At 38.0% G+C, this 13,325-nt stretch overlaps 1 protein-coding gene across 1 annotated transcript in view; it reads right to left on the minus strand.

Moving 5' to 3' along the window:
• USP53 (ubiquitin specific peptidase 53) overlaps positions 1-13,325 on the minus strand; it is a 73,368-nt gene that overhangs the window by 8,713 nt on the left and 51,330 nt on the right. Inside the window, exons 13-14 of the mRNA XM_030564295.1 lie at positions 12,511-13,237; positions 8,498-8,574 (exon numbers count right to left, since the gene is read on the minus strand). Of these exons, the coding sequence (XP_030420155.1) occupies positions 8,498-8,574; positions 12,511-13,237 (804 nt within the window). The remainder of the gene's footprint in view (positions 1-8,497; positions 8,575-12,510; positions 13,238-13,325) is intronic.

A 13,325-nucleotide genomic window follows, 5' to 3' on the forward strand; every position in this document is an offset into this window, starting at 1 on the left:
ATTGTATTGTCAAAATATTGCTAATAAAATATACAAAACCCAATAGTAGTAAACAAAAAGGAACTTCATTTTTAGAGTATATGTAGAACTATTAGTAAGAAGCCAAAGTATAATGACTGGCAGTATTTTCTGTGTGACAAATGAAATGTTAAAGTTTGGGGGGTTATTTAGGTTATATTTGAAGAATTTACAGAGAAATTAAAATTTGGGAATGAACCTTGGAAAAACTAGACTACAGTATTACTGCTATGGATGTTTAACAACAGAAATGAAATGAAGGACCTTTGTAATTTACAGACATCCACTCGTTATATGCCCTCCCTTCACTAGGACATGCACATCGCACTTACGTACTTTCAGAAATTGTTTAAAAAAGATCTGATAAGGCTTAATTTGGTTGTCAGAATAAATTTAATCTTGCCCTGCATGATCCATGTTAGGTTTCACAATGCTTTCACTCTACTCAACCCCCAATTAAAAAAGGTTGAAGTATTCTTAATTTTACAAGTAATCCATCCGCACGCATTTCATGACTTCTCAGAAGCCTGCAAATTAAATGTTTCCTTACCTCCACTGCATATACACATTGATTTAATAACTAGAATCACCTGCAATGATTTCTACCCTTCCCCGCCACTTTCTCCAGTAGGCACTAGCTAGTGGGCAGCATCTTCTCCCTCTCCCATCATACTGCAAAATTAAGCACACATTATTTTGGGATATTTATTAATTGTTCCTTCGAAGTTAAAAAGAATCAAAAAAAGATCCTGAAAAAAAATGGAGGGCCTGATCTTGAAACTGGCTATTGAGTGCAATTTTAAAATCTCCCTAAATAATTACAGTCCACAACTTTCCTGTATTAGATTAATATAGTTCCCCTTGATTTGTAGGAGGGCAGGGGAAGGAATGGAGGAGAGGTAGAGACTATCACTTCTCTCTCCTGGGGCAAGCACCATATTCCACTTTTCTCTGCCTCCCACAGGAGAAGGAAGGAAGCAAGGGGAGCACTGGGCCTCATTCCATCCAGAGGAAGAAAACATTGCTTCTTTACACTTCCAGATTTACATACTCCTGAATGGTTTAATCTCCTCCTTTTCAAGGAAAGCCCAGTATGTGGCAGTGGGCCCTAGATTTTGCCCCTAGGGTTCATGAAAACTGTGTGTGGGTTTCAAATAGCAGCCTGGCCGAAAAAAGGGTCAGGACTAAAATAAGAAATTAAAGCACATATGTAGACAGAACAATGGATCAGTGTGTGTGTGGAGGGGTGTCTTGCAATACCTTTAAAAACTGGATTAAAATTGGTGTTTCTTGTAAATATTACCAGTTTTTTTTTGTGAGGGGCATGGGGAGAAAGATTTAATTTAAGGGATAGATTAAAATCTTGTGCTCTTGTTATTCAAAATTAGAGATTGGGATGTCATTTCACACTTGCACTGATGTAATTGTTATAAAAACAGGCTTTAAAAATCACATTTGTCATCACTAGACATTTTATCCTCTATATTTGACTAGAAGGAAGACTTTAGTCAATTAAATATGGAATAAGTCACAACTAAAGCCACTCTAAACAAATATCCTTGTTATTGTTCATGTTTCACATTATGCAGATTAAATGGCTGTACATTTCAGTACACAGATCTGTGAATATAAAACAAGACAGACTGTCATATACACTTACTGTGCCTTTAAAGGCAGTGACTAAATTTCCTTAAAGAAACAGGGATTAGTAAGAGAAGTTCATTTGGACAAAATTTAAAAGACATATTCCTATTTTTTCCTTTGTAAATTTATGTTTGGAATTTTCACTAGGGGAACGAGACATCACATCTCTCCTGAGTAAAAAGGGGGAAAAAAACCCTTTTTACTCAGATAAAGATGTGATGTGACACCTATCCTCAAATGAACTGAAAATTTGAGCCTTGTGTTTGAATTCATTGGTTTTTTTTTCCCCCACTTAATAATTCAACAAGATTTCAAACAAATGGTTGTCTGATGCTGTTAAAACACAATTGTGTGTACAACAGATGAAACACTATTAGCAGTATAACGTTTTATTTAAAAAGCACTGCCGGCTTTAGTAATGCAAGAAATTAGTTGTTAATTCCTAAAGAGAAGAGAATTGGGAGTTGAGGACTAAAGATCTGTATTATCAGTTTTACCCTTAACTCACTTCACTCATTTGTAGAACGTGCAGCATTTCTCTTCAAGATACTTGAATAAGAAGGTACTATGTAGATGGGGAAGTAGCCACGGGGAGCAGAGAAAGCTCAGATGCCCAGAGGTACCAAAGAATAGGAGGAAGAAGTAGGACAGAGCTCAGGAAAATAGCAAGCACATAGCTGCAGCACGTACAGTTCCTGTGCTGGAACATGGAGTATAGGGTGGGCCTGGTTCTCCTACCAGCCACTGGGGAAGCAGCACCACCTTAGACATAGAATGGAGGACAACCAGGAAAGGTGGGGGGACAGTTAGTCTGGAGGGACTTTGACAGATCCTAGAAGGGAAGGTATTATGATCCAGCTAGAGGGCCAAGTCATGAAGGAGGAGCAACCCGAGTCCCAAAGAAGATGGCTACCCTGAGTCCTGGAGGATCAGACTGCGACAACAGCTGAGTGACCGCAGGAAGGGGCGTCTGACTAGTGACGAGTTATTCCCCAGGTGAGCCATGAGGAGGCATGCCAGCAGTCAGTAATGAACCCTGTTACAACCTCAAAACCCCATTCTAAGGAGGGCAGCCTCAAGGGTGACAGGGTAATTCCATTCTCCTTTGGTCTTTAGCATTTGCAGTTGTTTTGTGGACACTTATCCACCAGGATTCAGGTGAAGACTCAACTCCTTCTACATGTCACTAAAAACTTTATGATGGGAAAGGTTTTAGTTATTATGGAGCTTCACTAGCTACAAACATCCAAGATACTCACAAAATATTCCATAACCCTTTATCAATTCTCTAAAGTCCTAACATCCTTGCATGTTGATGACTAACAGAGCCCAAAGAGAGAAGTGTCTGAATATTTCCACATCACTGCATTTAAAGGATAGTTAACTTTCTACAGACTTATTTCCAGTTCACCTTTTCCATTTCATTCACTAGGATGAAAAAAATATAGCACAAGAGTTGCTTTAATGTCATTCACACCCAACCCTGGCAAAATAAATTTGATTAAAATACTGTAATTGATATTAATTTTGCTTATAATCCTCTTGCTTATTAGATAAGTATGGAGTTTGAGACACATTTATTGAAAGTTTACTGCCTCTGTCAGAAGATACAGAATGGATCTAAGGTCAGTGAAGAATAACCATATTCAGTTTGGAAATAAATCATCATGATAACATAGGACTCAACAAAAATGTGAAAGTAGGAAGAGAAAAATCCCAATAATATAATGCAGGTGGTCTACATATTGTGTCAGAGAGGGAGTCATCATGAGTCAATTAATAAGAGTTCTCTCCATTAATTAGCATGGACAGGTGTCCACACTGCAAGGAATTCCATTAAATAGGCTTAGGTAACAAGCTGTCTGTAGGCAAAAGATGGGAGAGGAAAGTAAACTTTCCTCTTACCCACGAAGAAGGTCCCTTCAGCTTAGAAGTCTGAGGAACACTGGCAGAGACAGCCAGAAAGCTTGCATTGCCACTGCTTATGCTATCTCTCCCTTGTAAAATAAAAGGGCTTCAGTCTCTTGGGCAGTAGAGACTAATAAATAATATTAATTACTATGCATGCATCCGATGAAGTGGGTATTGACCCACGAAAGCTCATGCTCCAATATGTCTGTTAGTCTATAAGGTGCCACAGGACTCTTTGCTGCTTTTACATGAATTACTATGTAAGTGCTGTATCAATACTGATCAGAGTAAACAGCTTTCTGAGATAAGGGTAGGATTTTCAAAAAGTACTCAGCCCTTGTCTAACTGGTTTAATTCTGCTATCAATTACAAAGTTAATTCCATGATAAAGATGAGGGCAGGGGAGGGAGAGAAATAAGACAAAACCTGATTTGTCCAAAACCAAATAAGTAGCCAGTGAGAGCTGGAATCTGAGCTAGACTGAATTCCGTTTTTCTGTTCAGGGTATGTGTAACTTTCTAAAAAGTACTATTTCTTGTACACCCCATCTCCAAGAGGTTAATACAATAGCTGGTGGGGGACCTTGGTTGGTTTAGTTTGACTACTTATTTTCTTAACTTAATTCAAAAGGCACATGAAGTGCCAGACAGACATCTTTTTGTATATTTTAAGGGACTCAAAATATAATCATTGACCCAATGCAAATTTAAAATTCACAAGTTTCTTTAAAAAGACAAAGGCATCTCTATTTCCCTCCGCCTCCAATCTGGTTTGTGGTTACACCTATGTATCTGAGCATATGCCAACCTGATTTGTTCCTTTAACTGCCCTTTATCCCAACATTACTCCCCCAATTGAACCATTAGAATGCACTATACCCATTACTTACAATTTACACTAATTACACTTGCTTTAAAAAGGAACACATTTGTCACAACTTGTAAATAACCGTTTTGATCTGGAAGGTATATAGATTCTGAATAGTTTAACAGTAAATATTTAGTTATTGAAGAGGAATATTTAGGATTCTATATACAAAGCTTTCAAATGATGCTGATCTTATGCATTTTTTGAGGAAATATTTGCCATACAAATATTTTTAAATGTAGTATTTGAACACAGTTTATTCAGTAACCTCTGAACAATACCTCAGCAACTGAAAATTTCAAATATGGTTTGGTTACATCTAATTTGCATTAGTTACTGAGGTACCCTTTGATACATTGTCACTAACTTATTCCTATTGCCAGTGAACACCAGCCTCCATTCTCCCACTGATACACTAAGACAATACAACAAAAATTTGTTGTAGCATAAATGTTAAGGGCAAATATATTCTAGGTAATCCACATAATACCTGGCAACTGAAGTCACTCACTTCATGTGACAAGAAAACCAGATTGAAAAAGAATTCATGTGTATCCAATAAAGAATTAGAATAATTGCAGAGAAAAGATTCTGTAGATTTAAATTTAAGGTTAAAAAACAGAAACCACACAAATCAAACAGAAGATTAAAAAAGCAGCTAGGTAATTATAAAATTACCTTAGCAAGTGGCTTTATGTTCATTGCCACCAGCTGACAGACTGCTTTGTACAAGTATAGAAAATGTAATTGCTTCATGGTCATTAGGCTGTGATTCTGGCCGACCTCATACCATTTCCTGTAATATTTATATGCTGAGGCACTTACCAACTTTATAAAAATCCAGACATTTTAATATGTAAAGGAAGTTGATTTCCTTATTGTAAGTATTTCCTCCTAATATTGCTACGTATCTGATGAAAAAAATGAAAAGCTTCTGAGTGACGAGTACGACTACTTAAGATCGGAGTTAGTACTGAGTCTATACCCAGCCAGGGCCTGCTCTAGGCACCAGCAAACCAAGTACATGCTTGGGGCGGTATAATTCCAGGGGTGGCATTCCGGATGCTTGGGGCAGCATTCTGGGTTGTTTTTTTGCTTCGGCAGTTGCGCTCTTAGAGATTTTTTTTCCTTTCTTCTCCCTGCTTGGGGCAGCAAAAAACCTAGAGCCGGCTCTGTACCCAGCAGAAGACCTACAGTTCTAGAGAAAAAAATTCCTGAATGGAACCCAAGGAATTTTAAAAGATTTAACAAAAAGAAGTTATACATTCTCATCCTCATCATAGAGAGACACTTATAATGGCTGTCTGTTGGCAAGCACTAAAAATGGAGATTTCAATTTAATCAGTGTTAGAGAAAGTTTTGAAAGGAAAACAAAGGAGATGGAACTCTGGGAGTATTTTTAATAAGGGTATATAAGGTAGGCTTGGAAGGACTAGATTTTTATTGGTAAATATTGATTTCACCTTTTGACCCAGGAATCTCATGGTGCCAAATGGCAGGGAGCAGAGGGGTGCATAAGGGTTACAGGTATCCCCTGGCTCTGGTATTTACTTTACTAGTTCACCAAAGTATATCATGTAAAGTTTCTAATGAAAGCTAGTGTCATAAGAGTCCTCAATGATTATGAAATGCATACATGGATAGTATGCAAGGAGATATGCATGTATTATACTGAAAATTATGTTCTTAGGTTCTCTGATTTGGGGCTGGTGATCAGTAAAGGTGAGAGACAGGTTTACATTTATCCATCCGTCTACACATAAATTGAGTAATGCAAGATTCACAGCGGACAACCCATTTACAATTTAAGCAGAATGTTAATCAAGTGATTGCAAACTTTCCAGAGGAGAAAAAAAAAGTATATGCAATGAAGGTTATCCTGTCCGCAAGTGCAGACAATGAACTATAACTTTTGGGACAGGAAAAAAAAGAAACTTCTGAATCTTTCCACTGAGACAGCACAACAATGGCGTGCTTGTTTCATGAAGGAAGATCACAGCCAAGCCTGACTGTAATACGATGGAAAGATTTTAGGTGAGCTTTTGGTCTGTCTTACGACAATATCTTTTTAGTTAAGTTTAGCTTCTACTATGCATGTTATGATTTTATTTTATATGTAACCTTGGCTTCCAATATTTCTGCATGCTATCATTTGACTCTGCTCTATGTGACAAACTTGATTTCTCTACAAACAAACCTAAGTGCTGTGTGTTAAATGGACCTGTCTTCTATGGTATAACTAGAAGCTGTGATGTACTGTTCCTCTGGAACTGGGAATTCTGTGAGCGTCCAGTAATCAGGGGCTGGGCACTCCAGGCAGATACTTGGAGGACTTGGGGGTTGGACTGTGCCTATCATTAACCTGTAAAGAAAGAGCAAAGTCTGGAAGGCAGCTCTTGTATTGCCAGAGGATGGTAGTGTTGGGAAACTGATCCACAGCAGGTATAGACAAGGCCTCTTCTTGCTAAGGGCGGGCAGGAGCAAGGTTCCTCATAACCCTGGGTAACCCCAGGAAGCATCCCCCACCCACCTACATCCAAATATTTCCATCAATAACTGAAATTTACAGATAAAGGTGCTGCTTGAGAACTCAGAGTTTGAATTAAGGATATTTCATTTGAATATTTTGACAATTTGTTTTAACAGCTATGAAGCTTTAACCTTTTGAATTTCTCTCTAATGTCATTGGATAATTACTGTTCAACCTCCACATTGTCTCCCCTCCCTCCCACTGCATGATTTCCCACAACTATGAACATTTAAATCTATAGAAAGTGAAAAGCTCAAAATTATTTAAAAAAATTGAATTCTGTCATGCCTATGTATAGTATACACAAGTAAAGGACAAGTTGTTTGTGTGACCTAGTGACTAGAGCACTGGACTGAGACTCGGGAGACCTGGGATCTATTTCCAGCTTTGCCACTGGTCTGCAGGGTGACCTTCTGCAAGTCACTTCCACTCTCTATACCTCAGTTTCCCCATCTATAAAGTGCTTGGAGATCTACCAATGGAAAGCACTGTATGATAGCTAAGTAAACTGTAGAAACAAATGCAGTCTAATCCAGCATGCTGAAAGACATGGGTAACCAAAAAATTGCACTAGTGCACTGTAATCTGAATTATGTAACAGCCAACTCAGCTTTACAATGAAAGATGATTTAAGTGATAATTCCAGGGTTCAACAAATACCAGTTAATTAACGGAGATGTTCATACGTGGGTACATGATGAGCCTCATGACCAGACTGGGATGATAGGGTCTCCCAAGCTTTTCTCTGTTGCACCAAGGGCTCACGGTATGGAGAAGACAAGAGCTACTGTTCCAACATACTTGAGCTGTTGGTTGGTTGTTTTTAAAATCACTTGGTACGCTTTCTTAACAAATGAGGCTGCCTAACAAAGGAGCTCTCTCATACAATTTATTAAAAATTATACGTGTTCCTAGAACATGTAACATGATTACCAAAATACCAAAAACGGCATCAGTTTAGCCAGGGTTACCAAGTTGTGAGGTGAAGAACTTAAATTATTAAGATGAGTCAGAACACTGAGTAATGGTGAACAGTATTTGAAGAATGAATCAAAATATTGGTATTCATTGTGGAGAAAAAGAGAGCTAGCTTGCCACCAGGAAGACAAGGGTAGGCTATAAATACACAGGATATGTACAGAATGGAAGCAAGGCATCTCTCCATGGGAAAATGGTGGCCCAGTGGGACACATTCCCAATACTGTATAGATTCCATTCAGATTCACCTAAATACAAATTAACTTCACATGTGAACTTGCCCATTTTGCAAATGCAAATCTAAGATTTGGTAATCTAGTACTAAGCAGCAACGGTTTGCATAGTAAGAGAAGGAGAAGTTCACTTTTATTGGTTGGTCAACTCTGCAAAATCTGAACTGTCAGTAACTATGCAAAGTCTATCCGGAACCTTTCAACTTTTCACACAGTATTAAAATTTAGTAATTGATAAAACAGCAATATTGGACAACAGCACATCCAGAGGTTCTTTAGAAAACTTTATAGTAAATATGCAAGTTAAAATTCTCACCATCAAAATAGTTTCTGTTCTGCTGGGAGGTAGACTGCAACACACTTTCAGTATATTTGATCGAAAGATTCTGGTCACTGTAAAACAAAACAGACCTTGTAGTTTAAAATTTAAATTAGTGCACAATTACAGTTGCCCATATATGTAAGTATACTATAAAACATTTAATTCTTTGTGTGTACAACATATTAATTTGGCTTTACAAACACTAATTTAGGACTAATCTTCCCTCTCCTTACAAAATTTACAAGTCTTCCTATTTAAGCAGTATATTCTACAGGTGAGCATAATATTTATATATATTAGTTAGGTCTCAAAGTTATCAGTGATTGAAAAATGATGTGCTGGATGTGAAAGGTGATTGACACCAACAACTTACATTATTTGGGAACAAACATTGCTTAAAAATTTGTCCTTAATGAAGGCCAGGGAGAAGGCAGGATATAGTTTTGAAAATTTCCCCTTAAATGATATAGTCCAAAACATAAATGGGAGTTAGGTGCCCAACTCCCATTTTGCCTTTAAAAATGTTCCCCTCATCTACCAGTCTGAGAAAAAGCACACTTTTTAAAAGGACAAGCTTTCAACTCCAAATATTTCCAAATGGGCACATGCAAAAAATGTGCTCTTAAATATTTAACTTTTCAATTCCTCCTCTCCAGAAAAGTTTTTTTTAATATTATATACAAAACATACACACACAAGCACACAGATGCACAAAATTCTATGTTGTTGCCATTTTCTTCAAAGTTGAATTTTACCACGCAGTTAGAAGCTTCCTTATGCACTAAAAATTTAGTTTAATAGCTTCAAGGCACAAAAATATTATCATGTCAAAGTTAGATTGTACTTGACCAATTTGCCTTGACCAATTTGCCTGTTTCAGACAATCAAAATGTGGTGTGTCAGAGCCGGAATACATTCCCATCCCCTGCCCCTGTATAAGACTTAATAGAAAAAAATAGTACTTCATTTTGATTTGAGCTTCCTGAAAGATTCAACAACAACACATACTACTGATTCAGCTTCAAAGATGTAGAAGTACATGAACATTCAGCTACAAAGAGTAGAAGAGTTACTGTTCCTCCCTCTCCACCACGATCATCAATTACTCAGACTGATCATCTAAAAAGCTTTTCAGCGCTGTGCAACATATAGAAGGAAAAAACAGCTCTGCCCCAAAGGTCTTTTAACCAATATAAGGGAAAATAATGGATCAGACAAAATCTGTGGACCAGATAACATCAAATCTCAAAGCAATTAAACTGAAAGTTTGCTTAATTTTTGTTTAAATATTATCACCTATTGGAAATCTTTAAAAGAAAAAGTCTGTTTTGAAGAGATCTCAGTGAAGAGAAGAATGTTGGGCTATGGGTTGTTTTATTATGCACTTTTCAGATATACATTATTAGATCTGTGCTTATGCTATGGTAAACAATGGACAGATTTACCATAACAGTTGTCACATAAAACTTTGATTAAACTCATCCTTAGACAACTACTTCTGGCAGAGATTTTCAGCTAGGGTACTTGGCTTTGGAATTTGCTTCCTTCCTTATTTCAGAATATGGAAATTTTCAGGTCATGCTATAAGACCCATCTGGTTACCTTTTGGGGAAGGTGGGGGTTGATGGTGTGGAGTGAACAATTAATGGGACCATAATCTGGGAAAATATTGCACGACTATTTTCCTTGAATGAAATATGGGCCCAAGTGATGGTTCCATGTCACTTTTATATAAAACTATTCCAGAAAAGCCATTAAAATAAGTATGGCTTAATTTTTGTCACTCTTAACACAGGAGAAATGGATTTTAGGATTTTTCATCCAAAACAGTTATATTTTGACAGATATTTACCATCACATCCAACTAGATGCAAACAACTGAAAATACATCAAAGTGTTACAAGTTTAAACCCTAAAATGTGTGGGGGTTAAAACACAGCAGAGCCTTGTGCTGACCACAACCAGCTAAAAATATTTTTTAAAAGCATAAGACCCATTTACATTAGGCATAATACATTTTAACACAACCTATTTTCCTAATCTACACATGCATTTACTCATTAACATCTTGTTTGTATCAATATTAAAACTGAGATCTTCCCTCAATGAGTTGTGATTGTCACTTAGGCCGATTCATTTGTACCTAGTTGTGAAGCTTTTAAAATAAGTCTTTATCACAAAATTCAGCTAGGAACTTATAACAGCAGGCTTGAAAGGAAAATTCAACAGATTTGGTACAGCAAGAGGATTGACTCCCTAAGCTCTCTTCCTAATACCTTTGGCAGGAGCCATGACTACTCTCTAACTTCCTTGTCATGAGAAGGTAGGGAAAAAGAGGTACACATCACTAAAAGTATAGGAGAGATGTGTAGTAACTCAGCAGGAGACGAAAACAAGGAATAATATTTGAGGGAAGTGAGAAAAAAATTAAGGGTACATCTAACATTGAAATAAAAGACCCATGGCACAGCTGTGTCTGGCCTCAGCCAGCTGACTTTGGCTTGCAGGGCTTGGGCTGCAAGGGTAAAAAATGCTGTGTAGGTATTGGGGTCAGGCTGGAGCTTGATCTCTGGGACCCCATGAGGGAGGAGGATGTCAGAACTCGGGCCTGAATGTCTACACAGGAATTTTACAGTCCCACAGACTGAGCCTCGCAAGCCAGAGTCAGTTGACCTGGGGGCCAACTGCAGCTGTTTAACTGCTGTGTAGATGGACCCTAAGAGCCTACAGGAATACACAGACACTGTATCTTTCAAGTTGTTTTTCCCCCTACATCCTGAAAGCAGTCTCAATAAGTTCCCTCAGACAGAGTTGTGTTAATCAAGAAATCACTGAAACTGCTTTCCACTAGTCCATTAATGATTTAGGCTCTGTCTTCACTGCACTTCTGTCAGTAAATGTTCTCGGTCAGGGGTGAAGAGACACCTCCAACCAACAAATGTTTTACCAATAAATCGCCGCTGTAGGCAGTGCTCTGTCAGCGGGAAATGCTTTCCCACTGACAAAGCTACCGCCGCTCATTGGGGGTTGTTTTATTTTGTCAGAAGGAGAGCTCTCTCCTGCCAACGAAGAGTGGCTATTCAGTCAGTGTACCTTACAGCGGCACCGTTGTAGCAGCACAGCTGTGCCACTGAAAGGTGTGCAGTGTAGACACAGCCTTAGAAAAGTACATATAAAAATGGCATAAGCAGCTTGTCATTGAAATTCAGTTATTTATCTGCAGTATTTCTACTACCAAAAATATTTATCGGCTAGGAAGGCAAGGACCATTTTAAGTGGCAGAGCTTTGTGTAACATATTAGCTTTTTAAAAAAAACATAGTTCAAAGGAAGAGAAAATTTAGAGGCCTAGCAGGTTGAAAACACTGCTTCAGGTCTTCAGTGTTAGAGAGCCATGAAAACAAGCTGTTAAAGGTTTATATCATCTTATGTTCATTGTTTCTGTATATTACAGTTTGCAAAAAAGTTTAATAATGCCTAGGATTTGTTAAACTGGTGTTAATTGTACCAACGTGTGCATTTACATAAGCTCTGAGACAGATTTATTTGGCGCACTTTACCGGCTGAACTGCAAGATGTACATCTAAAATCCTACTAAATGTTTCATTCTAGATTACATACAACATTGCTGTCACACCATTCTCACAGATTTGTCCATCAGCCTTCCCATAAATTCTACTCACTAAGGGACCAATTCTGCAGCCCTTATGTGTACAAGTCTCATAAGAGTTAATGAGAGTTTTGAAATGGTGAAAGTGTTGGGCCATGGTGATTATACAGAATTCATAATTAGTCTCACAGTTTGACTTTGCATTTGTTTTCTACACAGCCCCTCCCACTCTCTAGGACTCAATTTCAACCTTTCCTAGTTTTCTACAACTGTTGCCTATAATAAAAGATTGAATATTTCAGACAGTTAACTTTACCCACAATCCAGAAAACACCACATGGCACTAAGACAATTCACACTTCGTTAAGACTCTTATTTAGAGTATTTGTTAGCATTACCTGCAGGAAACAGTTTCTTTAATACCCTTGATGTCCAATGGGCTAGTTCCTTCAACAATAGGCGAATCCAGATTGGCAGATTCATTGCTGATATGATCACTACTTTCATATCCAGACTCAGTCCTTTGCATTTGCCAACTGTCAGCATGGACTTGTCTCTCCGTAAATCCTTGAATTTTCTCAGTATTTCCTTTTCCTTCCGAATCCAAGGAACTCCGACTTCCTGTCTCCTGTTTTGTTTCGTCTTCATAAATAGTCATTAACCCTTTCTGGGTTTGGTTCTCTTTTGGCCAATTGTTAAAGCTCCGCTCCTTTTCATGTTTAGGTTTACTGCTTGGATTTGTCTTATGCTGTGGGCTATGCTGCTGCTTCTCAGTCTCAATGAAAATGCTGTCCACATTTAGTGTCTCTCGCATAGGTTTCCATCCTCTGTTTCTGCTTCTGCTGATACTTCCTTTTTCCCTAGAGTCTTGGCTGCTGTCTGTATCATAGCCAGTGGCACTGTCAGCCCTAACCCTGCTTATCATTTTCTCCCCAGCAGGAAAAACTTCTCTTTTATTTGACCCTAAGACACGTGCAGAAGGCCTGGTTTGGTTTGGTACTCTTTCATGTTTGTAGGGTCCTCTTCCCTGGCTACCATATAGCCGCTGATCAGTGTAGTGTCTAAATCCATTTCCAGCAGGGGGTGATCCTGACTTAAAATGAGAGCGGTCTTCCCCTATTAGATCTTGTAAAAAGAAAGAAAAGAAAAAAAAGAAGCTCCATTGAAGTTCTCCTTTCAAGTACATTCTTTTAATAAAAATCTTCCCTGTCTG

The sequence above is a fragment of the Gopherus evgoodei genome, chromosome 5 (assembly GCF_007399415.2).
Source record: "Gopherus evgoodei ecotype Sinaloan lineage chromosome 5, rGopEvg1_v1.p, whole genome shotgun sequence".
Lineage (NCBI taxonomy): Eukaryota > Metazoa > Chordata > Testudines > Testudinidae > Gopherus > Gopherus evgoodei.